A 25,926-nucleotide genomic window follows, 5' to 3' on the forward strand; every position below is an offset into this window, starting at 1 on the left:
GGACTGGGGTTGTGTGGCCGATGTGATCTCAAGTTGGTGCGGTGCCAGGGCAGTCATCAGGACAAGTTGAGGGAAGGAAGAAAAGGTTTATGCAGGTATTTACAGTATTCAAGGACTTCAGTCAATAGACTGCAGCATTCCTCGGTGCACCAGCTTGACTAGCCAAGTCGAGGTTCATCGCCTTTTTCCCTTTCTCCATGCGGTGGGCCAGGATTGCACCAATCCAGGAACCCTGGGTCCATCATAATTCACGAACATGCACTTGCGCTTGGACTGAGAGGGTACCTTTCTCCCTCTCAAAGGTCAGTGTTGTGGAGATGGGTTTGCACAAGGCTCACCCTACAAGCAACAGTCAGGAAAGGGCACGACACTCCTCCACTCCGCAACGCACAAAGGCGCTACAGCAGATCTCGTAGACTCTCCGACATGGGGCAGAGAAGGCTCCAGAGTCAGATCACCAACAAACGCGGGTTTATTCACTCAAGATATAGCACAGTGCGACAGTCACAGTGCTTATGGGCAAAGGTTCACCGCAAGACCAATCGAGTACGCACGCCCGCTGCGCTAGGGCTAACTGGTAAGCGGTCCACCAAGCACGAGAACGAGGAGTTGCGGGGGTCAAAGGTCCCATGTAGCGAACTTGTTGCGGGCCTGTGAGCATCTGCTGCGGCGATGAAGCGCTCTGTGTTAGATATGGGGCTGTTTCCTGCGCCTACTTCGAGTTCCCCAGACCACATCGAATCGCAGCACAGCTAATTGAGGAATGCAGAAGCAGGGATGCCACATGGACATTGGTGGTCAGAGCGCAATTGCCTGCAGGGGAGATGTCACAACAGTGTTCCATAGCTGCAGGTTTGACGGTGAAGCATCCTTGGTCCAGAAGGGCTGCCAGGCACAACAGTGGTAGCCTTCACAGTGCAAGCCATTGAAGAAGGAGTGGAAGCACCGCAGAGGGGATCTTTGATTGCCAGAAACTCCGCTTCTGCTGAATGCATTGAAGTACATTTTGCTGCAAAGTATTTTTAAAATAGCGTACCTTAACATTCAATGCATTTCTTGACTTCGATAAAAAGTGTTGGTGAGCCCCTTTAAACTTCTGTCGAAACAGAATTACTGTACAACGGCTGATACATAGTCCATAATGGCAAAGTGGCAGTTGTTAGTCGTCAGTGGTTGGTTCGTGTAAGCATAAGGTTTGCCACTTCGCAGTGCGTCGTTGGAGCTGTTAGTGCCACAGCCATGGGCCACGGGAGGAGTATGTGCCACACACACGGGCATGCTCTGCATATGTGCTGCCCAGCCACGAACAAGAACTTAAATATAATCTGCAAATGAATATTTTACCACAAAACAAATTTGCATAACAACGTGTCATTATTCATTAGTATGTGACCGCTAAAAACTACCTACGCCAGTCACCCCCCAAGAAAAGTCTACCAAACATGCAATTCAAATTGAGAGTTTCCCAGTCACGAACTCAACACTTTGACACAGTGCCACAATACCCGAGTATTTTTCTGCTGCCAAATAGTGCAACTCGGCTAGGGACAAATGAAGCAAAGCGCGCCCCCTTCCAGGCTACTGTAGTATCTAGGAAAAGGCAAATTCGAAGAAGCGAAAGTCCTCAGATATCTCCATTGCAACTCAAGCATGTGCACGACGCTCAGACAAATATGAGAAAGAAGGTCTCCACACATTCTACCATGCCATCTGTGCTCTCGTTTAGTTTGGTGCTAGTTTGGCAGGAAACTTGTGCATTGCTGCACAATTGTAATACTTAGAAGTCCACTACTCAGCATGATGCCGGCATTAGATAGTTTTTGCCATGTTTTAGCATGTCCGCCAACTTCTTACTTTTGTATTTTTCTGGGTAACCAGAGAGGTGTATAGCTGGAACAACGCTCAAAGAGATATGTAGTGACCCAGTGTCTAACCAGAGAGCACACAAAATTAATATTGCAACTTAAATATTCTACCTAACTGCTAATGTAAAGCTTTGGCAGCAACACAATCGTTAGTGCACCATACTTGTATAATATAATTATCTTCGACAATAGCTCCAATGCAACAAAAAAGAAAAAAATATTTAATGCATTGTATATTCTGTTTCAGTAGTTCCATGCAGCACTATGGAAGCTACAGGCTTCTTCGACCAATCAGGGGGCGAACACGTCTTAAATGTGCTCTTCCGTGCCTTGTCGTCTGCTAACAGCAAGCGCTGCAGCGTAGGCGGCCGCAGCATCTACTAAGACTGCAACTGCACAGCAAGATCAGCTGTTGTGATCGCAGCAGTAGAAAATTCGCCCCATATTTGCTCCGACACCAAAATCCCATGCATCTTCCAAGATATCTTGAGACACCGAGGAGGAGGGTTGCAGAGATGGCGGATGTGGTGAGTTCAGAAGGAGCACTCGGCCAGCGTGTTGCACGGGATGGTGCTGCCATCTCTTGATGCCTCTTGTAACATCCACTCATACACAGTGTGCTCGCTGACATACGCAAGTGCAGCCGTCTTTTAAATAGAATTCATGCACATTTACTGCACTACTTCCGCGGAGTTCCCAGCATGTTCAATGCCAATTTATTCATTCCTTTTGAGTAAAAGAGGAACTTGGAACGATACCACACAAACAGGTCTCCAAATGCCATTTTTGCGAAGGACGAAGCACTACCTAGGAGGGAGTCCTCCGCAGTGTTGTGGCTGTACCAAGTGCACATATGAATTTAGCCACAGTACTTTTTAAATGCAAATTACTGTGTGTATGGCAGGCTAGCATTCAATTTTTCGTTCTCTACACCTTTTCATTTGAATAAGTGTAGCACTCTATTTTCAGTATCATAAGCCTCAATAAATATTTTATTTAGGAACAAAGCAAAATCGCATAATAAACCACCCTGCGACCTACAGAGAAGCCTCCAAGTAAGCACCTGCCAATAGGACCACTTGTTAAGGCCATTTAGCGCAACAGGTTCCGAACTGTGGCATTACATCTCACTGTGAAAGAACATACACTCACAGGTCGCGTAGTGTGGCTCTGATGCACAGAACTACAGAAACAGAGTATAGGTGAACAAATTGTCACAAAATGTCGGCACCAGCTTTACTACTGCAAGCCACCGCATCAGCAACCTTGTAATCCGTAATGGGTAAGAAGTTTGCACATATGCTTCGTGTGCGGTCAGTGCAAGACACCTAATGCAAACAGTGCTGAAACGTCTTCCATACAGCCAGATTAGCCCCTCCTCTATTTTTTTTCAATGCCAGCCAGATGCGGCCGATCCAACCGTTCACCACCCTTTCCTATCGCCCTTTTCTACTCTCCCTCATCAGCCAGCGTTTGCGCCTGCTTTACGGTCATGGGGGAGAGTACAATCTGGGTGGCGCCTCACGGCGGAAGTTGGAGGAAGATTGACAGATGCGTGATAACCTGACAGCTGACAGGTGCACGGACAGAGCGTCTACCACTTCTCATTCGAAACAGCAGCGGCTGGTGCTCAGATGCCCACATAATGCAAGCAGGCATATTTAAATTAGTCATACCATGTGGGTAGCGTCGCATCGCAGCAAGTCACTGAACTAAGGTGCACCAACGGCTCCCATTGGGGAGCGAGCGATCGCACTGGCATTTAAAAAAATAGAGGAGGCGTTGGCCAGACAAGCCAATGACGTTGCATGTAACAGAAATCAATCGCCAAACCTCGTGACATAAAATTGTTTAGAAATAGGACCTACGCTCGTGACTACATCAATAGGTGCTGCGCTTTCTGATTCGTTGCTCACATGACCTTCAAAATTAAATTGAAGTGTGTTCTAAGCTGTGTTTGCTCTTGATATTTTACAGATGATGCCTGTGAGCTTGCAGCAAAATAATCTACCAGTTATTTCGAGTTAAAATTTTTGTGTCAGTACTCCTTTAACATAGCCACATGTCAGACTGCACATTGCATGATAAACTAAGCCACTACATCATCTGGCCCTAAATTTGCCCGTTGTACTATTTATGATTAATAAACTGTTTTCTTTACATGTATGTATATAGGTTTTTATATTGAACGAGAAGAAAGGTAACCGAGGAGCCCCATTTTTATTAGTCAGCACAAAAGAAGAACACCGAACGCGTAATGCGAAGACATGGGTTCATATCCCACCTGCGGCCAGTTGTTTCTTCATCCACTTTCATTTCCATTTATTTATCTTTTTTTTTCTAATTAAGAACTACAGATAATTTCCCCTATGCTGTCTTTCGTGTCAATGTTCCAACTATATATATATATATATATATATATTACATTTTTCTTTCTTTACAACATGTTTAAAGTGTTAATGGGCTCTATATATTAGCTTTGTTTCCTATTCTTGCCCTTTGTTAAATTATTTCATAAGTGCTGGGTTTTTAAGTAACATTTGCATTGCCCATGCAATAGTGTCAGAAGTTCTTTTCATAATTAAGTGATTCATTATGTCGACACACTGTCTGGTCATTGTTGTGACAGCCAACTAACTGTATTACTCTCTAAGTTTCACCATCACTGAAATATGTCTGTAGCATGGAGTAGCGAAGAAATCTGTTTTTGTAGTACGTTACTCGTTAATAACTGTAGAGCGCAATTAGGTAGGTAGACCTGCGTATATAAATGATGTCGTTTGAAGAAGTTGAAATACTCTGAATGTTTTTATATTAATGTGTCTGCAGGAAATTTTTTTGTTTTTCTGCAATCATAAATAGATAACTGCATTTCACAGATATTCAAGTGCATGACCATAAAACAATTTTAAACATATGAACACAGTATAAATGCGAAATGAGATTTCTTGTACCCCTTTTTGGACACAAGAAAACAACACTTAAATGTTGTGTGGCTATACGGAATGTCCTAGCTAACTTTAGCCAAGGGTAAAGAATATGCCAAAGCACTCCAGGAGGATGTGATGCAAGTGCGTATATTTGGCTATTGTATGAAGCAACTCACAGTTTTTTTGTATTCCACATAGTTGCATAATTGGTCAAGATTAATTGATGAACTTTTCAAGTATGAATATGAACTTTAGGGCAAAACTTCCAATGAGGAAGTTGTAGAGCGCAACCAGCTTCAAGTTCCTGATTACTACGTAATCTATTTTTGTGTCCTAAAGAAAGCCCACAAAATATTTTTAAAAAAAAGCACATGACATGCCTGTTTTCACATTGCGATTGTTGTGCTTTCAAAGGTGCCATTCATGAATGAGCTGTACATTTTTCCTGGTGTAATGCCACTTGAAAAATGACAGTGATGATGCAGGCAACGGCTGTGCTATCTTCACTAGTGGTGTGCTTGTCTTGTGGTAGTTCATAGTAGCGATAAGCGCACCAGGCACCACACCAGGCTCATTGCACTATTCCTTCATACATAGCGCGTATGAGAGCACTCCAATCATGATGTGTCAGCAAGCATGCCATGTGCTTTTTTTTTCATATTTCATTTTATTTTATTTATTTTATTTAACAATGTCCTTACAGGCCTAGTATGAGGCATTGGGTAAGGGGGGCGTTACAATAAGATTAACAGAGTATATAGAACATATAAAAACATAATAGACATACATTATTAATTGACAGTGAAAAACTATATGCCTATCTTATACAAGTATTAAAAGCATTGTACAACATAACAAGGTCTGGAGTGTACATATTAGAAAAAAAAAACGATACAGTTACTTTAATAAACAATGAAAAATAATGTTGCCACTCTAGTACAAATTTCACCGACTTTATGTAGGGTGCAGAAAACAAAATATTATGCAACAAATACAAAGTTAGAAGCTGCTGAATTAGATGTTTCCTAGAACGCTCTACAGCTTCCTCACTGAAAGCTTCGCCTTAAAGTTAATACTTTTGAAGATGATTAATTATTCTTGCTTACAAAAAGGGTTCTACTTAAATTGAGGACGACACAACGAGCTATGGAAAGAAGAATTATGGGTGTAACGTTAAGGGATAAGAAAAGAGCAGATCGAGTGAGGGAACAAACACGAGTTAATGACATCTTAGTTGAAATCAAGAAAAAAAAATGGGCATGGGCAGGACATGTAACGAGGAGGAAAGATGACCGATGGTCATTAAGGGTTATGGACTGGATTCCAAGGGAAGGGAAGCGTAGCAGGGGGCGGCAGAAAGTTAGGTGGGCGGATGAGATCAAGAAGTTTGCAGGGACAACATGGCCACAATTAGTACATGACCGGGGTTGATGGAGAAGTATGGGAGAGGCCTTTGCCCTGCAGTGGGCGTAACCAGGCTGATGATGATGATGATGCTGAATTATTCTTGCCTAATTATGCAATTAGGCAGAATCCAAAAAATAGATCAGTTGCTCCATACAATAGCCAACAACATGCATTTCACCTCCAGAGTGGTCTAGCATATTTTTGAACATTGGCTAAAGTTAGCTGGGACAGCCTGCACATTATGATAACATGGAAAACATGGAAAGTTTTGCCCGAAGTGCAAATCAGTAATTGCAACAGCTATTGTGTTTTATACGGTATAAGCAACAGTAAACAACCTGCGTATTTCTATCCACCTAGAACAGAACTTTGCATAGCCCACTCATCAGATTAGCTGATAATTTGGTTAGGATCACACAGAGCCTGAAAATGAGGAGAGCTGGTAGCCCAAACCCATGAAAAGATATGCAATGCAGAAAACCATATCAAAAGCAACAAGACATCATGTCGCCCTTTAGCAATTCTCCTCACTACAGTCTCTAATCTACAAGTGCATGCTGATGCAACAATCCTGTTCCTGCACTCCTAAAAAACCATGGCTTTTACTTCTTCCCCTTTACTATCCTGCATTCCATTTTATTCTGCCAGCTTGACTTCACTTTTTTAGCTGAGTGAAGTGCAAGCTCAGCTATAACCTCTTTGAAATGGTCAAAGCTGAGGCACAAAATCTGAAGTTTCTCTAACCACCACGACTGCATTAGATGCATTTTATTCTATTGTCTAAATTTTCACTTTGACATGTAAAATCAGGATGTCTTAACATACTAGTGCAAGCAAAACTAGATAAGTCCATGAAACAATATTTTTTTTTACTTTACAACTTGTGTCATTCATTAAAAACAACATCCATATTAAAATTGCCCCTATATGCCTTTTCAGTTATGAACAGCAAGACACAACACAGATGTGGCATAATGATCATGTCTGCAAGCACGCACACACATACATGCACGTACACACACACACAAAAAAAGTTCAGTTTCAGAAGTGAAAATGGATAAAGAGCAGGCATGCTTATACATACATGCACGTACACACACACAAAAAAAAAGTTCTGTTTCAGAAGTGAAAATGGATAAAGAGCAGGCATGCTTACCAGCAGTATCGCATGTCACGAATCAAATCCTTGATACCGTCGATGAGAACTGAAACATTCTCAAAACGCATACCTCTACTGCAACAAATAATATATATTTAGAATAACTTTTCACCAAGTAACCGTCCTTTACATACCAATATTCATGAAAGTCAAAGCTGACATATGTCAGTTCAGGGCAATCCAGGTGAAGAACATGATTCAGGTATGCATCTGCAAGAAGTTTTTCTTTTCCAGTTTGTTCCACAAGGCTGATTATAACCTGGCTCCCATAGAGTGCTATCTGCTCAACAAAGTGTTTCTCAAAGGCTTGTTTTGTTTCTTCTTCATCTGTAAATGGAAACAGAAAAAATAATAAAAACCTTGTCGAAGTTCAATTTCAGCTTGTAAGCATAGTAGGTTTGCTTAGGTGCAAGGTGGCTAATTAGAAAGTAAAATAAAAAGTCACATTTTTACTCCAAAGACTAAGCACTGATAGCGATAGCAAAGTAAGTACAGACCACTTATAACGTAACCACTTATAGTGCTGGACCAGATATAATGCGTTTTTTTGGACTCCTGTTTACCCTCCCATAGAAGTCAATGTATATGCATACAGCTTATAGTGCAGCCACATAGTCAAAATACCAATTATACAAGATAAGTTCCTGGCTTTGCACCCTTCCCGATAAAATAGAAAAACGAATGTGGGCCAAATGACAGCCATAACTGCGCTTTACCTTGGGGTAAAGCGCAGTTATGCTGTACCAGCAAGCCAATCAGTCTGTTCTTTTAAACTAATATCTTAGTATGTAATTTTGCAAATATCAGATGGTTGCAATTTTTAAAACTGTTTTTTCTATCAGTGGGTAGGTGTAATAGCAGAGACACAAGCAAGTTTCACATCGTTGGGCGTAAAGGCCCACATGAAGTTTTTGTTTCTCCAGGGAAAATCAGCAAAGGGCATTCATACTGAAATGTCACAAACACTGTGCTCTTCGTACAACACTGTCAGAACTTCAATATCTCATTTCAAGACTGGGCATTTCCCCTTTGAAGATGAGCACAGCAGTGGAGGGCCCCTAACCTCAAATGAACTGGCAATCTGCGATGCTGTGCCATGAGCTGATTATTAAGAATCGAAAAATACCTGCAAAAAAAAAAGATAGCCCAGATACAGGTCATCTCACGGAAGCATGTTGGGTTTCTTGGCTATCCTAGACTTGCACAAGCTTTCAACAGGTGGATGCAAAATGTTTGAGCAGCAAATCAGAAGAAGGAACAATAGTTGAAGCATTCAAAACTATTTTGGCTTACTTTGATGCTACACAGGACTTTTTTTGGCTAGGTTAGTGACTTAGGATGAAACATGACTCCACAACTATGAAAGAATGGCGTCACAATGGGACCCCACGAGCGAAGAAGCTCCCCACCCAGAAATTGGCCAATAAAGTAGTGGCGCCCATTTTCTGGTATAAAGACTGTATTCTGTTCATGGAATAACTAACTCAGGGCTCTCAGAGCTGGTCTTCTGTGCATGGGCGCTCTCTGGCAGCATAGCTGCCGATTTTACACGGCATAGCCATGTGCTACATACAGATAAGTCGTCATATGCAGCAGCCTATGTGGCTGAAACAGAAAACTGCAAACTGAAAAGAGAACATGGAAAATAGCGGTGTGCTGATGTAGGTGTTCATGTGCACTGATCTCCGATATCTCTGACCTCTGATTGTCTTCACTGGTTAGCAAATACAGTTCTGTTAGGTAAGATCATGATTGCTTCATGGGTCTTAAAGGGCCCCTCACCAGGTGGCCATTTTGAGGTGACAAGCACAGTGCATACAACGCACACTAACGATCATGCCTGCTAAGTATTACATCCCTGCGCGGTGTGGAAAGAGTTTAAATTTCAAACCAAATGCCGTTTGCCCTTCTCCTCGTGGGCACTGCACTCACAGCTGGAGAGTGAACATTTATCGCGCAAGTGCGCCTACGTACGTGGCAGTGGTGTGACATCACTTATAGTGGCACATGACTTTGACAATTACTATTCAAGGCAGCAGCAGTTCTTTGTTTGACCTATTGCGTCAAAAGACCAATTAAAGTATAGCGAAATAATTAAATCTACAAACCAAATGACTGCGTGTCATTGCTTTACTTCGTACTGTAGCAAGAGAGATGTACTTCCTATTTGTCTGCTTATTCCCATGTCATGCTGTCGTACGCACAGAGAGCAAAACTGTGTCATTTTATACCATGTTCCAGCATGCAATCATGCTCTGTGATACACTTGCGTAGCCTCAGTGTTTGTGTAGTACTGACTAGTCAGGTATTCCCGTGCACAGCACACAAATTTATGCGCTATGTGAAATGACACAAACACAACAGCTCACGTGAGAGACTCCGCGGAAGTGAGCCGCGAAGGAAAAAGTCAAAAGAAAAAAAAAAGGAAGGCGGAGCCATGACGTATGCGTCCCGTGATCCTCCAGCTCCGGTATGAGAGAACGCAGGGAAGAAATTTCGCTTGCAGAGGCTAGACGGGGGCAAGTGGAGACAGCGTTATTTTGGCGGTGACACATGCTTCGTGAAATCAAGGGCTCATGGCACTGAAATATTATTATGGAGTAGCCAAGAGTGGCGCCAGTCAGAAGAAGACGATATGACGAGTAGAGGTGGAATCGGTCTTGACAGCCATCTTGTTAATACATTGTTGTCTCTCTAGTAAATGTTATAAATACATCTTTATATATGACTTCTGCAACATAACAAATTGGTGAGAGGTGCGGGGTACACACGAGAAACAACAATGGAGCTCCGCAGTGGTCTTCACCTTGGACTGGACAACATGATGGACAAAGCAGGGCCTGACATGGCACGGCTCACATCAACGCCTACAACCCTGACAGTTGCGCTGGCTCAGCTGCAAGATCCAGGAACGTTCTGCGGCACCAGTCACCTTGACGTGGAAAACTGGATCGCCACGTATGAGCATATAAGTGCCCACAACAAATGGGATTATGTTGGCTAACTTGGTCTTCTATCTACAAGGCACAACGGTGTGGTATGACAACCACGAGGAAAACCTTAATGACTGGGACATGTGCAAACAAAAGCCGAGGGACTTATTCGGCCGTCTCGCCGGACGGAAAGCACCGCTAAGAAAGAACTAGCGACCCGCACCCAGACGTCCACAGAATCATATGTCTCTTACATCCAGGACGTGCCAGCTCTGTGTCATAAGGCCAACAGCAATATGGCTGAGTCAGACAAGGTTGGCTAAGTCAGACAAGATTGAAGGGGATCACTGACGATGCTTTCAACCTGCTCATGTGCAAAAATTGTGAAACAGTACAGGACATCATAAAAGAGTGTCAAAGCTTTGAGCAGGCCAGGATCCGCCGCATTGCAACGCAGTTCGCACGTCTGCCAAACAAAGCTGTGACATCCTCCTGTGACGACAGGCTAGGAGTGCAGCGAACATCATCATCAGATGAAATGACATAGATTGTGCGGCAAGAAGTTGAAGCCATGGCTCCTACAGCTCTTTTTTCCCGCCCCAGTGGACTGAACAACTTGCCTACAGCACCATTTGTGAAGAACTCGCCAATCCTGGAGTTCATTCTGTACATGCTGTTGCTGCTTCATAGCTGTCTAACGCTCCAGGTCCATCGACTGGTCCGCGATATCCTGTATGCTACCAAAATCCAGCCCAGTGGTGAACCGCAGACGATCCCCAATCTGTTTTGCCTGCCAGCGTATTGATCACATTGCTCGCCGTTGTAACAACCGTACTATCTCCTCCTTTCTGTGACCACCCTTCACCAGTTGTTATCACCCCAAACAGAGCAAGCATCGTTACCAGCCTCCATTTGCACCGCAACAGCCGAACAATGACGCTCGTGCTCCTTGGAACAGCCCCTCAGTGTCATTCCGACATCACCAGTTCCGTCCGCCACCAACTCGTCACCCACCATTCCCCACTGCAGCCCCGACACCTGCCTCCTAAAAACTAAGCAATGCAGCTCTTGGAGGTGACGCTGCACTGACGACTCAACCACAAAACCCTTTTATCACTTTGCCGACCAAACAGAACTTCATGGACATTTTAGCCGATGGCGCCAGTGTCCCAACACTTATTTACACTGGCGTGCACGCTTCCGTGATGAGTGCCCAATTGCACCGACGCCTGAACAAAGTTCTCACACCCGCTGCATCACACACCCTCCGCATTGCTGACAGGGGAACACCTACCGTGCGTGGTATGTGCACCGCTTGCATTGGCATCGCGGGGTGCCTAACGACTGTTTTGTTTGCCATTTAGGAACAATGCCCTTACAATGTTATATTTGGCTTAGACTTTTTGTAGTCCCATTCAGCCCTCTTTGATTGCGCGTTTAGTGTCATTCAGCTTGAACTGTCCCATGGCTGCTATAGTCCACCAGTCACACAACCACGGTTATGCTCTCCCAAAGACATCCGCCTGCTACTTCAAGCCAGTACGTAAGTCCCTCTACTGTCATTCCCATCTGTTCCTGATGGCGTCTATGTACTATGTCCCACTGCAGACATACTACTTGAAAGAAATTTGCCCGTGCCCCATACTACGCTCAATGTTATAGGCAATCGAACTTCGAGCCCTCCTTAATTCAACTGCTAGATTCAAATTCTTCCTAGAGGCATGTCTTTGGGTGACATCTCGCCTGTGAACGATTGCGATATATCGGCTCTTGACGCTGAAATTCCGTCGCCTTCCACTTCCGATTTACCGACTCTGACAGATGAACTTAGCAAGATGACTGCACCTGACCTCCTTCCGGCACAAGCTGCTGACCTCCAACGTCTCTTAGAAACTTACGACATTTTCGACCTAGACGGCTACCCTTTAGTTCAGACATCAGTGGTCGCCCATCGTATTTACACCAGAGATGTCAATCCAATATGCCACTGGCTGTACCGTGTTTCACATGCTGAACGACAAGTGATACAATGAGAAGTCGACAAGATGTTGACTAAAGGCGTTATCGAGCCATCTTGCAGTCTGTGCAGCCATCTTGCAGCCTGCGAGCCATCTTGCAGCCTGTTGTCCTTGTCAAGATGAAGAACGGCAGTTGGCGCTTTTGTGTTGATTACAGACACCGCAACAAAATAACATGAAAGGATGTCTACCCCTTGCCGTGTATTCATGACGCCTTGGACTGCATGCATGGAGCCAAGTACTTTTCATCGATAAACCTCTGATCAGGCTATTGGCAAATCTCGATAGATGACATGGAACGTGAGAAAACTGCCTTCGTAACAACCAATGGCCTCCACCAATTCAAAGTTATGCCGGCCGTTCAACCTTTGTAATGTCCCAGTAACCTTCGAAAGAATGATGGACGCCTTACTTTGCAGCTATAAATGGTCCACATGTCTGTGTTATTTAGACGATGTCATAGACTTTTCACCAACTTTCACGAGTCATCTAACATGTCTATTGGCTATTCTTGCTGTTTTCCGACATGCCAGCCTGCAATTGAACTTATTCAAGTGCCACTTTGGATATCAAATTACCGTTCTTGGCCATCTCGTCAGTGCCACTGGCATTCAACCCGACTCTGACAAGATTTGCACTGTCCAGAACTTTCCCGTTCCATCCTGCACCGAAGATGTATGACGCTTTCTCAGGCTATGCTCGTATTTCCATTGTTTTATCAAGAATTTTGCCAAAACCACACACCTACTCACCGACTTACTTAAGAAGAACGTTGCTTTCACATGGGGCTTTGCTCAAACCAATGCCTTCTCCGCCCTTGTACACTTGTTCACTGCTCCCCCATTGCTGGCTCATTATGATCCATCTGCCGCCACTGAACTTCACACGGATGCCAGTGGCCATGGAATTGGGGCTGTACTTGTTCAATGGCAGTGTAACGCAGAGCGCATAATCGCATACGCCAGCCGCCTCCTGTCACCCGCCGAGAGGATTGGGAGTGGGGTATTTCCAAGGAATCTTCCCTATAGATTTTCTTTGTTATCAACTGTTTCTGCATGTTATCAGTGTTATCACACTTTCACTTTTGCAAGTACTATTGCATCACTAGCCACTTTCAACACAATAGGCCCATTAGATGGATGCGGAATTGTCTCGGTGACCTATGCTTGGCCCAGAACACATGAGGATGTTCCATACAAAAGCCGATTTTAAGTTGCATCAATCCACCAAGTTGTGTCTTTCTTTAGTTGTAACAAGTCTACCAAAAAAAACAATGTTAAAGCAAAGCTTTCTTTGCCTCTTCCTTTAACTTTTGTGCTAGTGCTGCTGCCGCTGCTCTTTCCTTGCACACCGTGTCGGAGGATGGTTCAGAGCTTGTATATACATGGCAGGAGCATGGCAGAGTGGTAAGTCAACACAAAAAACTTGTTGGGACCTCTCCATTGCGTGGCATGTGCACAGTGCCTTCTGGTGCACGAAGTGTTGCAACATAGGCCCTTGACAGTTGTAATTATCTGTGACCACCCTCAAAAGCATTGCAGAAACTGCAGTGTTACGTTCCGACTAACATGCAAGTCCAGACGGGCCATAAGATAGAAGTGGGAGACGAGATAGGTGACATCAACAAGGTTTCGGTAGAGCGGGTCTACAATGCGCTCTGACATCCACGCCCTGGGAGATGCCAAAATGCCTTCTGAAGCTCCCTGAGGGCCGCAACATGCCCTCTGGATGCCGTAATTAGGCGTGACCCCCCACAAAAGCATTGTAGGAGCTGCCACACTTGCCTCCGTGCTCACATGCAACAGCAACGACAGACCAGGAAGAAGGTAGGGATAATGTTAGAGAGGTAGTAGAGAGGAGAGGAAGCAGGGAATGGGTACAACCTAATCCCGTACCGACGCAGTCAGGAGACAGGTGATTAACCTTACCCTTCTGCATACGTGGCAGTTCAACTAACATCACACGGAATAAAGAAAATGTGTCGTCAGAAAGCACTGCTCGTTTGGCCTCACTTCAGTAGAGGAATGAGTGAATTAATGGCGCGTCTCTGTGTTCTGTGTACTACATGGACAAACACAAGCGGAGCAGGCAATGTAACATTTCACATCACATAACGAGTGTCATAGGCCATCAACATCACCGCCAAATACCGCCAATGAATGCAAACAGCACAGAAAGCTTCGCTTACATCGATTCCCACAGTGCGTGGGATCTGTATAGTTTCTTTCCTTATTTCTTTCTCCTTCTCATTCTTCTTCTTCTCCCATATTTAGTGAATAGCCATATTTTTTTTTATTTGTGTTCATCTGCCTGCCAGCATGCCTGCCGTCATAATCAACATCATATAATGGAGCTATGATAATTGCACAAAAAACAGTCAGCATATCAGTAGACTGCTATATCTTGGCTAATCATAGTGTAAGCTCCAATTCATAGTGTGATTCAAATGCGGTCCTCATATATTATACATAATTATAAGCAGGATCATTATGAATTCATGTGCATGGGTTGAATTTCATGCAGCAGTCCCTGGATATTGCATTCGAGTACAATGAGTGAATACAAGTTCTGTGAGGGAGCCTCCATGCTAGATATCACCATCTCAAACTTTTGGCTCTGCAGTAATAAATCATGGGCAATCAAGTCAGAGATAATGCACATGGGTTCAACTGACAGCTACTTAAAAATAGTGTACAGGTCTACAGGTTACTCGCTCGCAACCACTGTGATTTCCTACCATTTATCATTCAGGGAAAGCACAGGGAATGCGGGAGATGGAAATTCAATACGATGAGCAACACAAGAACAAGGCAAGAGCAGGAGCCAAGATTTCAACAAGTGGGCTTGTTTTTTATTGAAAAAGACAAGTCCATTTGCCGAAACGTTAGCTCCTGCTTTCACCTTGTTCTCGTGTTGCTCAACGTACGATTTACCATGTTATTTTTTGTGCTTACTAGGCGGAATAGGGAAAACGCACCTAAGCTGCAAAATGAATTCCCCAGACAAAAAGACCTAAGCCGCCAGCAATGCACAGTCAATGTCACATGTGGCATCCGCACCTTGTGAGAATGCACAGCCCAAATCAACTGCGTGTCAGAGGAACGTGAAACACACGATTCTCATCAACTAACAAGTAAATATTATTGCACTAAGCACAATAATGATTATAACACTTTCTATACTGCTGGTGTTGTAAAGAGCAATGAAATTAATATTCCCCTTTGTAATGCTTTTTTCTTCTTCCAGACTGCCACATCATATTTCAACATTCTTGCAGTTACATTCATGACTGAAATATTGGTCAGTAACTGTGCCTGACTTTTTCAGTCACAAAGACATTTAATAAACATATTTATGCTGCTTCTACGCACATATATGTTAACTATAGTAATTAAGCTCATACGAACATTTTATCCAACCAAATGAGAGCTGTACCATCGAGATTTTACAGCGTCTATAAGCCTGACCTTTCACAAACACAGCATTGTTCTGTAGAATGCCTGTTCAAACTTGTATGCTGCATCCTTTCCCTTACATGTACATATTTAAATGTACGCTATCAAACCAGACAAATTCGTAAACACTTGCATGAAAGAATAAAATGAGCAGGTGAGTGGAGTACATTAAACATCTTACAATGTTTGAAAACAAATGCCCACCTCTGTCAAGACGTGGAGGCGGACGGTACTTATAGCCGGGTTGACTCCAGAAGACAGGCACTGAGCCACGCACTTGTACGAATGATACCACATGGGCAGCATGCTCAAAAATTTGCTCAGTCTCCACGTAGTTGGCGCACTTGCCCATTTCATCCACCCCTCGCCGCTTGTAACGTGTTCCTGCTCGGTAACGACTTCGCCGTGACACTAAAGTCATGGTGAACTCCTTGGCCAATGGACGTGCAGCACTTTGCACATCAAACCAGGCACCCGAACTATCCTGGCAAAGTGCTGCTTCTGGCTGGTTGTCATCGATGGGGTCAAGCTGGCAGCGCTCAACTTGCACAAAGCCTTGAATAATAGGCAAGACCCAGTGGTCACCACCCTGCAAGAGTGAATGAATCAGCCTGCATCTTAGAAAGATGGCACTGAAGCCTACTTATGTCTATTGTAGGACAAAGGCCTGTCAGTTAATGTCATCCTATGCCTCATTGATTGATTGACTGTTTGTTTTACTAGAAGGGGAAAAGAAGGAGGTAGGAAATAAAGAGCCGTGGGCATCGTAACTGTCTCACTCCTTGGTGGACACCGAAACTGTCCTGCAGCCGTGAGAAAGATGGAAGTGGAGAGAAAAGACGAGGAAGGAAAAAAAAAATAAGTAATAGACCTGCTGAAGACTGAAAAAGGAGAGAAATACAATGCATAAAATATACATGTGGAACAGTAATGTTTGTAGAAGTGCGGTTGACAGCACAGTGCTGTGCATTGCGACACTCAGCCCCACAGTGCAGTTATGTGTGACCCCAGACCAGTCTCCTCCAGGAACAGCACCAGGGTAGCATGGGCCCTTTCGCAAAAAAATTTTTAATCTTATAGACCCTCTTCGCAGAGCAGTTTTCTCTATAGGAATGAGGTGGTGCTTTCAGTGGTACGCCTTAAGTTGCCTCAGCAAAAGCACACGAATACGAAGCCATTACTGCTTTTGCCCTGATACTGCACTATCAGTTGTCAGAAATGCAAATGGGTGATCGCTAATGGACTGCGCTCCATTCATGCTGCAAATTGTGGAACGGTAGAGGGAAGATATGTGCAGTACTTGGCTGTAAAAATAGTGACTGGCATATTAAGGAATGAAATTAATCTTTGTGACCAAGTTTACGAACCACTGCTACATAATGATTGCCTGCATTGCCAGCCCTTTGCGATGCATGAATTTTCTCAAGAATAAAAAAAAAAAATTACTGTTCCATCAGCATTGTATCACTACCTTTAGAGAAAGGACTTCAACACCGGAATATCACTAAGATCGAGTACTTTCGTTACACAGAGACAAATAGAGTAGCGCTGCTTCCTGGCATAGCAAGTTTATCGCACATTATCCACGCACATCTACCCCACCTCCCGCACAAACTTATGCACACTCTATTGCCAACGTATCAATAATAATGATGATGATTTATGGAGTTTATTGGTACAAGGGCCAGGGATGGCCAAAGGGCACCCAGAAAAATGGTATGAAGCAGTCCATGAAGTAGGTACATGACAAATGATAAATGTAACACGGCTGTATAGAGGTCTAAAAACATTTGCTGTAAATGGCGTAAAATATATAGGCATTAATATAATGACAATGACAAGTGATATGACCTATGACCATAAAGGATATTATACAAGAGAAAAATACAATAAAATGTCACTGCCAATAGCACAACCGCCTTACCTGGGCCCTTGAGTGCAAGGGCCCAGAGGCATGTGCCTTACAACACTACTATCGTAGCAGCACCCTCTAGAGCGAAGGTGTGCGATGAATCTCTTGGGCTGATAATGTGCAACAGAACACCATTTAAAAAATTAAGCACTGTTTTGGTATTAAGGAATGGTTCTGCACCAAGAAACAGTGCAGGATGAAGAGGGATACGCTGTTGGTATGCTATAGGAAAGTGCTTTTTCTATTAAGGTTCTGCTTCCTGACACTACAGCAAGGTGTGGAGGATTGTCAGCCTTTCGGCCCATCTACCACAGTCGGGAGCTTCAGCACCAGTTAAAACAGAAGAATGGGTGCCAAATGTGTGCCCTATTCTCAGTCGACAAAAGAGCACCTCACATCGTTGTGACTTTGATAGCGGCGGCCAATTCCCCAAGTGGTGTTTAATTACGTGGAGCTTATTCAAGATTTCAGCATCTCGCAAGTGTTGCCAATAGCTACTCGGTTTCTTACGTAGGAATGGCTTCAGGTCCGTGGCAGGAACTGCTATTGAACTGCTAGCTTTCATTACAATGGATTTAGCCAATTTATCTACAAGCATGTTTCCCTTGAAGTCTCTGTGCCCGGGCGCCCAGCATATTACAAAGTGTTGGTTAGATAAACAGGATATTTCAGCTAACTTTATCCAGAGATTAAAGATATGCCATTGCACTCTAAGACGACGCGACCAAATGCATGTTGCTCACTTTTATATGTAGTGTATCCCGCTATTTTTTGTATTTTGCTTTATTAGATAATTAGTCAAGTTGATTTCCTTGCCAGCATTGAAACCATAAACTGTAAGTACTACAGTAAGGTTCTCCAGCGTGCACACAGTGCACTCAGGAAGAAATGTCTTGGCTTCATTACCATGGGCGTTCTCTTCATACAGGAATGCATGGCAGAATACAGTGCACTGCACAATGTGAATTTAGTAGGATCTTGGTTGGGAGTTATTGCCGCATCCACCATACAGTCCCTATCTCGCTCCAAGTGGTACCATTTGTTTGGACCACTGAAAGAGTTCCTGGGAGGCCGACACTTCGGCAGAGATGAATGAGGTCGAGCAACCTGTGCACTCATGGCTGTGATGCAAGCACAAATCTTTCTACACAACTGGAATCCATATACTGCCGAAAAGCTGGGATAAATGTGCCAGTTAGGGGATTACATTAAGAAATGGGACCACTTCCATGTGTCTAAACATGTTTCCTAATCCTGAAATAAAAATTCTGGGTTTGACTTGAGCACCATTTGTATTACAGTCGAACCTTGTTATAACGAATTCGCAACCAACATGAAAATATCTTCATTATCCCCTTCAGTCGCAAATTATGTTCGATTGTCAATAAATGTGAGAAATTTACATAATTTTATGCCAAGGTGCTGAATACTCCATAGAAAGCAAGTCAAGGTGGGATGAGCATGACTCTGTGCACTTTATAAAGAGCCATTGTAATTACATAGTAATCAAATATTCATTTATTGTACAGTCAGTCATGCTACGCTTTTTCATTTAAAATATTGAATCACCCACTCAAATTACATGCACAGGTTAATTATTGGGTGGAAGCATTGCAACAAGAGGAAAAAATATTTTGTAATTACTACCAAAGCACCCCACTTCAAGCGCCTTGTCAAACACGGTAGTCATCAGAAGCCAAGTGTTCATCAAGCGGTCATCAGAAGCGATAAATTTCAGTCAGAAGTCAAATGGGTCCAATTTAGGAAAGCAGAATGTTCAATTTACTCAAAGCTTAATGTTCGTTGTCTATGCCTTGCAACCCAACCACTGCACAGTAATGGCAACAGTAAGTTGCATCCATAAGCGTGTACGCCGTGAATGAAGGGATTATACTTAACATTTGTTAAAAGTATACGTGCTGGTATAGACAGAAACAAAATCGCAATCAGGTCTATGCAAAATAAATCCAAGCGTGATATTTCTGATGAGCCAGCAAAGGGTCTCCTGTTCATATTGATGGCCCATTGATGGGTCGTTGTGCTGAAACATGGTACATAAACAATGGCAAAACCCAAATGTGTGCTTTACACCGTGCACATAAGACATGGCATGTTGCTTGCCGGCTATGAGCCAAGGCAGACCAAGCTGTTGGCTAAATCACACGTGTGTCCATAATATGTCATTTCATCTTGATCTTGCCAACCATTGACATATTTTGCAATCAGAATATATGCTTCGAGCTGTCAAGTGAACTTCTGCTTCATCGTAGCCTCTCAGTATCTGCGTCTCAGCGTTTGGATTCTTGGTTTTCTTATAGTAGTAGAATACTCACCGAGATAAACATGACCAGCTAAATGTTATGTTTACTATAACCAGATGTCATGTTGTAGTCACGATGAAGAAAACAGTCGCAAAACTGTGGATGATGAAACTAACGTTTTATTGGGCAAACGGATGTCACACAAGCGCGTTACACTCAAATTGCAACGATAGCGGCGAACACAGTCGGCGTTCATTGTAATCTCCGGCAAAGACGACAACGTAATCTAAGTAGACACGACAGGTTTATCGCTTCAACCCTGCTAACAACGTGTCCATCAAGCACTGGGTCGTTGCAGGTGCAGAGCACAGTCTGAACGACATGACCTTGAACTCACAGAGCCCGTCCGGCGTAATGAAGGCGGTATTTTCACGATTCCTCTGGTCGACTTCTATTTGCCAGTAGCCAGTCTTGAGATCCATCGACAAGAAGTATTTAGCATTGCAGAGCTGATCCAATGAGTCATCTATTCGCGGTAGGGGGCAAACGTCCTTCTTCGTTATCTTGTTCAGTCGACGATAATCGACACAGAAACGTAGGGTTCCGTCTTTTTTCTTCACCAAGACTAGAAGAGATGTCCACGGACTTTTCGACAGTTGGATGATGCCCTCACACAGCATTTCATTGATTTGTTGCCTTATAGCTTCACATTCTTGCGTTGAAACTCGGTAAGGGCCCTGGCAAAGTGGTCGAGCACACTCTTCGGTTATTATGCGATGCTTTGCAACTAGTGTTTGTCAAATACATGATGACGTCGAAAACAAATATCTGCATCGTCGGAGCAGACTTTTAAGCTGTTGCTGCTTACTCACAGGAAGACTTGGATTCCCCCCCATGTCAAAGACTGATTCCCGAACTTAGATCGCTGAGGTAGATCTAACAGAATGCGAAAGGATAAACGATTGCTGGTTTCTGTAATTTCCTGGATGTATGCAATCGTTGTGCCCTTGTTGATATGCTTGCAATCCTGGATCAAGTTTGTCAGCATCACTTCCGCTTTTCCATTGTGCAGTTAAGCAATCGCTCTTGCAATGCAAATTTCAGTCGAGGAAAAGTGTCACCCTCGATGACGCCTTCTACGTCTGCAGGTGTTTCCATGCCAACGGAAATGACAATGCTAGAGTGAGGCGAGATGCTCATTTGGTTTTCAAATACTCTCAAGGCACATTGACTGGAAGTCCTTCCCGGCAGTATCACTTGGTCTGTGGTCAATGTTATCCACTTCAACTTTAGGTCAATAACTGCGCCGTGTTGATTCAGAAAGTCCATGCCGAGAATTACGTAGCGTGAGCACTCTTGAAGGATAACGAAGATCGCATGAAAGTCCGGTCATGCAATGTAACTCTTGCTGTGCAAATTCCAGTCAGCATTATAATGTCCTCCAGCTGTCAGGATATGAGGGCCGTCCCATGTAATCGACTTTCTTCAGCTTGGCAGTGAAGGGTCCACTGATGACGGATTAGTCGGCTCCTGTGTCTACTAGAGCAGTGACAGTGTGCCGTCAATAAGCACGTCGAAGTCGGTTGTTCTTTGTCTTGCAATGCAATTGGGTCGTGGCGTCACATCACAGCTGGGTTGCGTTGTTCTGTAGCTGGTACGTCTCGTCGTGAGGTCTTCTTTTGTCTGCGCATCCTTGGTTTCGAGGCTTCGTCAAGATAATGGCCTGTCGTTTCTACGTCGCCAGGATATATTTTGAAGCGTTGTCGTCAGAAGATCTTCGGCATTTCGACGTACAGCATCTGCATTTCCATCGGTTGCTGCTTTTAGTTTTCCGGACATGGGCTTAAGGACCAGCCATAGGCTGGTCCTGTGTACAGTCAGTGCTGCAGCAACAGGTAGCGCCCTGGTGATGGCAAACGCAAAGAAAGTCGGTGTCTCCACGGTGTTACGACGATGTAGCCAGCGATATCACGAGGTTGTTTGCCAAGCTGTGGACCCGGTGAGTTGACGACGAAGCCTCGTAGTCCCAAGTCACTGTATGGGCACCGGCAGTAGATGTGGCCCGCTTCTCCGCAGTGATAGCAGAGCGGGTGGTGGTCTGGGGCGCACCATACATCTGTATTCCTCGGGTAGCTGCACTGGGTGATGGGAGGGCAAGCTAGTGGCTGCAGCCTTACCAGGCCCTGGCGCAGGAACAGAGGGGGAGCGTGATGGCAGACTACGGCAGATAGGTCATCACTTCCGGATGAGGCTGCGGCAATTCAGGGACTCCAAGTGATTGCTGAAGCTCCTCTTGGACAGCAATGGATACTAATGTCAGCAATGGATACTAGTTGAGGGTGTGTCGAAGGGAATATTCTGCACAGTTCTTCATGTACGATTGTTCTAATGATCTCTCAGGGCTCATCGGAGCACAGTGCTTGAATTTCGCTCTTTGGCAAAAGCATTTGGCGGGTGTATTGGTGGGTGCGCATTTGCAGCATCTTCTCAATCATCATTGCCTCTGTCAAAAACTTCGGGGGGTTGCAGATCAGTCCGGCGAAAAGTTCTTGCCTTATGCCCCACATCAGGAAGCAGAATTTTTTCTTCTTGGACATTTCTGGGTCGGTGTGTCGGAAAGGTGGGTCATCTCTTCCATGACGATGACGATGTTCTCATTGGGCAGTTGCCCTCGGGTTTTGAGCAGAGATTGCGCTTGCTCTTTGCGCACGACACTCGTGAAGGTCTGTAGGAAGTTGCGGCAAAATAGGTCCCACACTGTTAAGGTGGTTTCCCTATTCTCGAACCACATCCTGGCGGCGTCTTCCAATGAGGAGAAGACGTGGCGCAGCATGTTGTCACCATTCTAGTTGTTAAATGCAGCTACCCTTTCATACATTCCCAGCCAACTTTCCGGGTCTTCAAATGATGACCACGGGAAGGTCGGTGGCTCCCTGGGCTGTTGCAGCACGATGGGCAGCCACAGCCTGGCACGCCAAACTGTAGTGCTTGCACTTAAATTTTTGTAGTGAAATACCTGTTCACTTAAAAATTTTGATTTTTTTGGAGATAGTGCCTATTAGACAAGAATACATTTTTATATCTCATAATTTTTGTCACATTTCTTTCTTAGTAGGTACAAGTGTGTCTTTACAAACTTAGTTCGATTTTATCCCATAATCTTGATAATGGCAATTTATATCTTTTTTATGACATACATCTCGTTAATAAAACTTTTATACATGAAAAGTGCATTCATTCTGCTTTTGTGTATGTATTACATAAAATATTTAGTGCAGTAGTTCCTTCAGAAAAAAAGATCTGGCTTAACCTACAAAAACACCTACTTTCCCCATGGCAGGGAAAGCGTTAATCAAAAAATCAAAGATTATGAAAGCATGTGGCACTTCAAAACTGAAAAAAATTCTAATAAAAGGTATGCCCCTATATTTAAATATGAAAACTATATGAAACATAAATACCCAAGAAAGTGGATGGGGAAACGCCGCCGCGGTAGCTCAATTGGTAGAGCATCGCACGCGAAATGCGAAGGTTGTGGGTTCGGCTCCCACCTGCGGCAAGTTGTTTTTTCATCCACTTTAATTTCCACTAATTTATCGTTTCTTCATTTCATTTATTCAGGACAAGTCATTTCCCCTATGTTGTCCTTGGTGTCAGTGTTTGTTGGCTTCTCATGATGAACTAATAAAAATCAGGCCCCTCGGTTAACCCCCTTCCTTCTCGTTTATATATATATATATATATATATATATATATATATATATATATATATATATATATATATATATATATATATATATATATATATATATATATATATAATTTTTTTTTTTTTTTACATGCCATCAAAGTACACAGTGCAAGCTCAAGGCACAAAGAAGGTACACATACTTTTTTCTGCAAATAAGACTAGGGTAACAGCAATTCTGTGCTGCTTGGCCAATGGGCACAAGTTGAAACCCTACATACTCTTCAAAAAAAAAAAAACTGCCAGCAGGCATCGCATTTCCTGAAGACGTGGTAGTGTGGGTGAACCTGAAAGAGTGAGTGGATGTGGATCCGATGATCGACTGGACAGACACTGTGTGAAGACTGCACGCTTGTTCTCAACTCTAAAATGTCAGTGATTGCATGAAAGAGAAGCTTGTGGCCTGCCACAGTTACCTTGTGATCATTTCCGGCTAGATGGCCTAAAGGGAGCCTGAAACAATGTAAATTTTGTACAAATGTACTAAGTCGTGAGGGTAGGTCTTTCTCATCATTAAGTGACACATTTAAGCATTCCATGTAAAATTTTTAATTTCTCATAAGGTTTAAAAAATGTACATCGCTACCAATCACAGCGACGCCACTCCTCTAAGTTTTCAGCTGCCCCTACACCATCTATGTAGTTGGTGTGCGTGACGTCTATTGGGCAGGCCTACACACATCGCATCATAGATAATTTTTCCAACTTCATAGTCAACCAATGTTTGTACTAGTTGGAATGTTTGTTAATTAAATGTTAATTTGTTTCTAAAAAAGAAGAGTAACAGAAAGAGAATACACAACGACAATCTATCACTATACTTGAGCACTTCTGGCACACACAAAGTGTCATCTGCTCGTATAATTACAATGTGTTCTGTGTTGCCACGAGCTGCGTGGCTGAAGTTGTTATCTAGGTTACTTTTTGTAAGGACCATGAATTGCCCTTGCTGGGTAGTGGGCTGCAAATCTAGCAATTGGCAACATATCAAACTGCAACACTGTGTTTCTCTGCAAGGCACCAGGCGAATGGAGTGGTTGCAGTGCATCAGGCTGTCGGTATCCGATTAGTGCTAGGACCTATGTGTTTGTGGCCGGCACTTTAAGTCAGAGGGTTACTGCCACATAAAGAGTTTTAGCATGTCCAGTATTCTGGTAAATCTAGGTGGACTTGGCGTTTTGCCGATTTGGTGAAGGGGAAAGGTGAGCAGCCTGCAGGGTGCTGTCGCCTGGTGGCGCAGAGCTCAACCAGACAAACAGAGAGGTAATATAGCAGTAACCATGTGCATTCTACTTTTTTGCTAGTGTAAATTTTTAGCAGTAGCATAATCATGAACACGCCTTATTAAATATTTAGAATGTTTTGCACTTTGTTACAGCAATATTAGCTCTGTGTTTGGCAGATTGAGCTCTGTGCCACCAGCTGGCTGCACCGTGGAGGGCACTCGTGTTTACACCTCCGCCCATCCGTCTCAAAATACCCATTTACTGGACTACTGGACATACTCGGCGCTGCAATAGAATGCTCGCAATGCACGCTGTTTGGATAGCTCTTGCTGGGTATCGATGGCGATATGGCTAGCGGAAAGGTTGGAAAGGCTTCTCGTGCTGGCTCCAAGACACCGGAAGTAGACGACAAGACATAACATCATGAAGCAGATTTAGTGAAGACAGCGTTTAGCCCTGAACACTCGGTAAATAAGTTGAGGACGAAAAGCATGGCTAGGGTGGAAGGTAATTAGTAATCATCCATAGCTCTCTTAACATGAGACCCTTCACTTAAATTGTGGTGCAAATGTTTCACTGTAGCTGTACCCTATGCATCAGCAACATTTGTGCAAACCATTTCAGGGGCTCTTTAAAGGGTCCCTAGGGTCCCTGAAACAGTTTTTGTTGTATGCCTAGACACAGAAGGTATCTTTCAAGGAATGCCTTCTCATGAGAATTGTGAGAAAAATATTTGCATGCTACACTAAAACAGGTACGAGCAGTTGAACATTACCCTCCTCTTGAGCTGTGGCAATCCCCCTCAACTTTTACACCGTGCAGCCATTGCTATGTCCAACATCTTTCATGCAGTGATGCAAGTTTTGTCTATTTTTGGTTGATTTGAAGCAAGTGCATTCCCATGGCTACAAGGAGCAAACCTTCATGACGAACTTTGTGTGGTGGATGGAGACATAGTGGTACAGAACACAATGTTAACTGACAACTGACTTGCGCTACATGAATAAAAAAG

The 25,926-nt window shown here is 43.7% G+C and overlaps 1 protein-coding gene across 2 annotated transcripts in view; it reads right to left on the minus strand.

Annotated features, from left to right (window-relative positions):
* Positions 1-25,926, minus strand: part of LOC135908771 (phosphatidylinositide phosphatase SAC2-like) — a 233,472-nt gene that overhangs the window by 142,788 nt on the left and 64,758 nt on the right. For both annotated transcript variants that reach the window (XM_065440613.1, XM_065440612.1), the window contains exons 7-9: positions 15,972-16,356; positions 7,496-7,688; positions 7,359-7,436 (exon numbers count right to left, since the gene is read on the minus strand). In XM_065440613.1, the coding sequence (XP_065296685.1) occupies positions 7,359-7,436; positions 7,496-7,688; positions 15,972-16,356 (656 nt within the window). The remainder of the gene's footprint in view (positions 1-7,358; positions 7,437-7,495; positions 7,689-15,971; positions 16,357-25,926) is intronic.

This window comes from Dermacentor albipictus, chromosome 1 (assembly GCF_038994185.2).
Source record: "Dermacentor albipictus isolate Rhodes 1998 colony chromosome 1, USDA_Dalb.pri_finalv2, whole genome shotgun sequence".
NCBI classification, from domain to species: Eukaryota; Metazoa; Arthropoda; class Arachnida; order Ixodida; family Ixodidae; genus Dermacentor; species Dermacentor albipictus.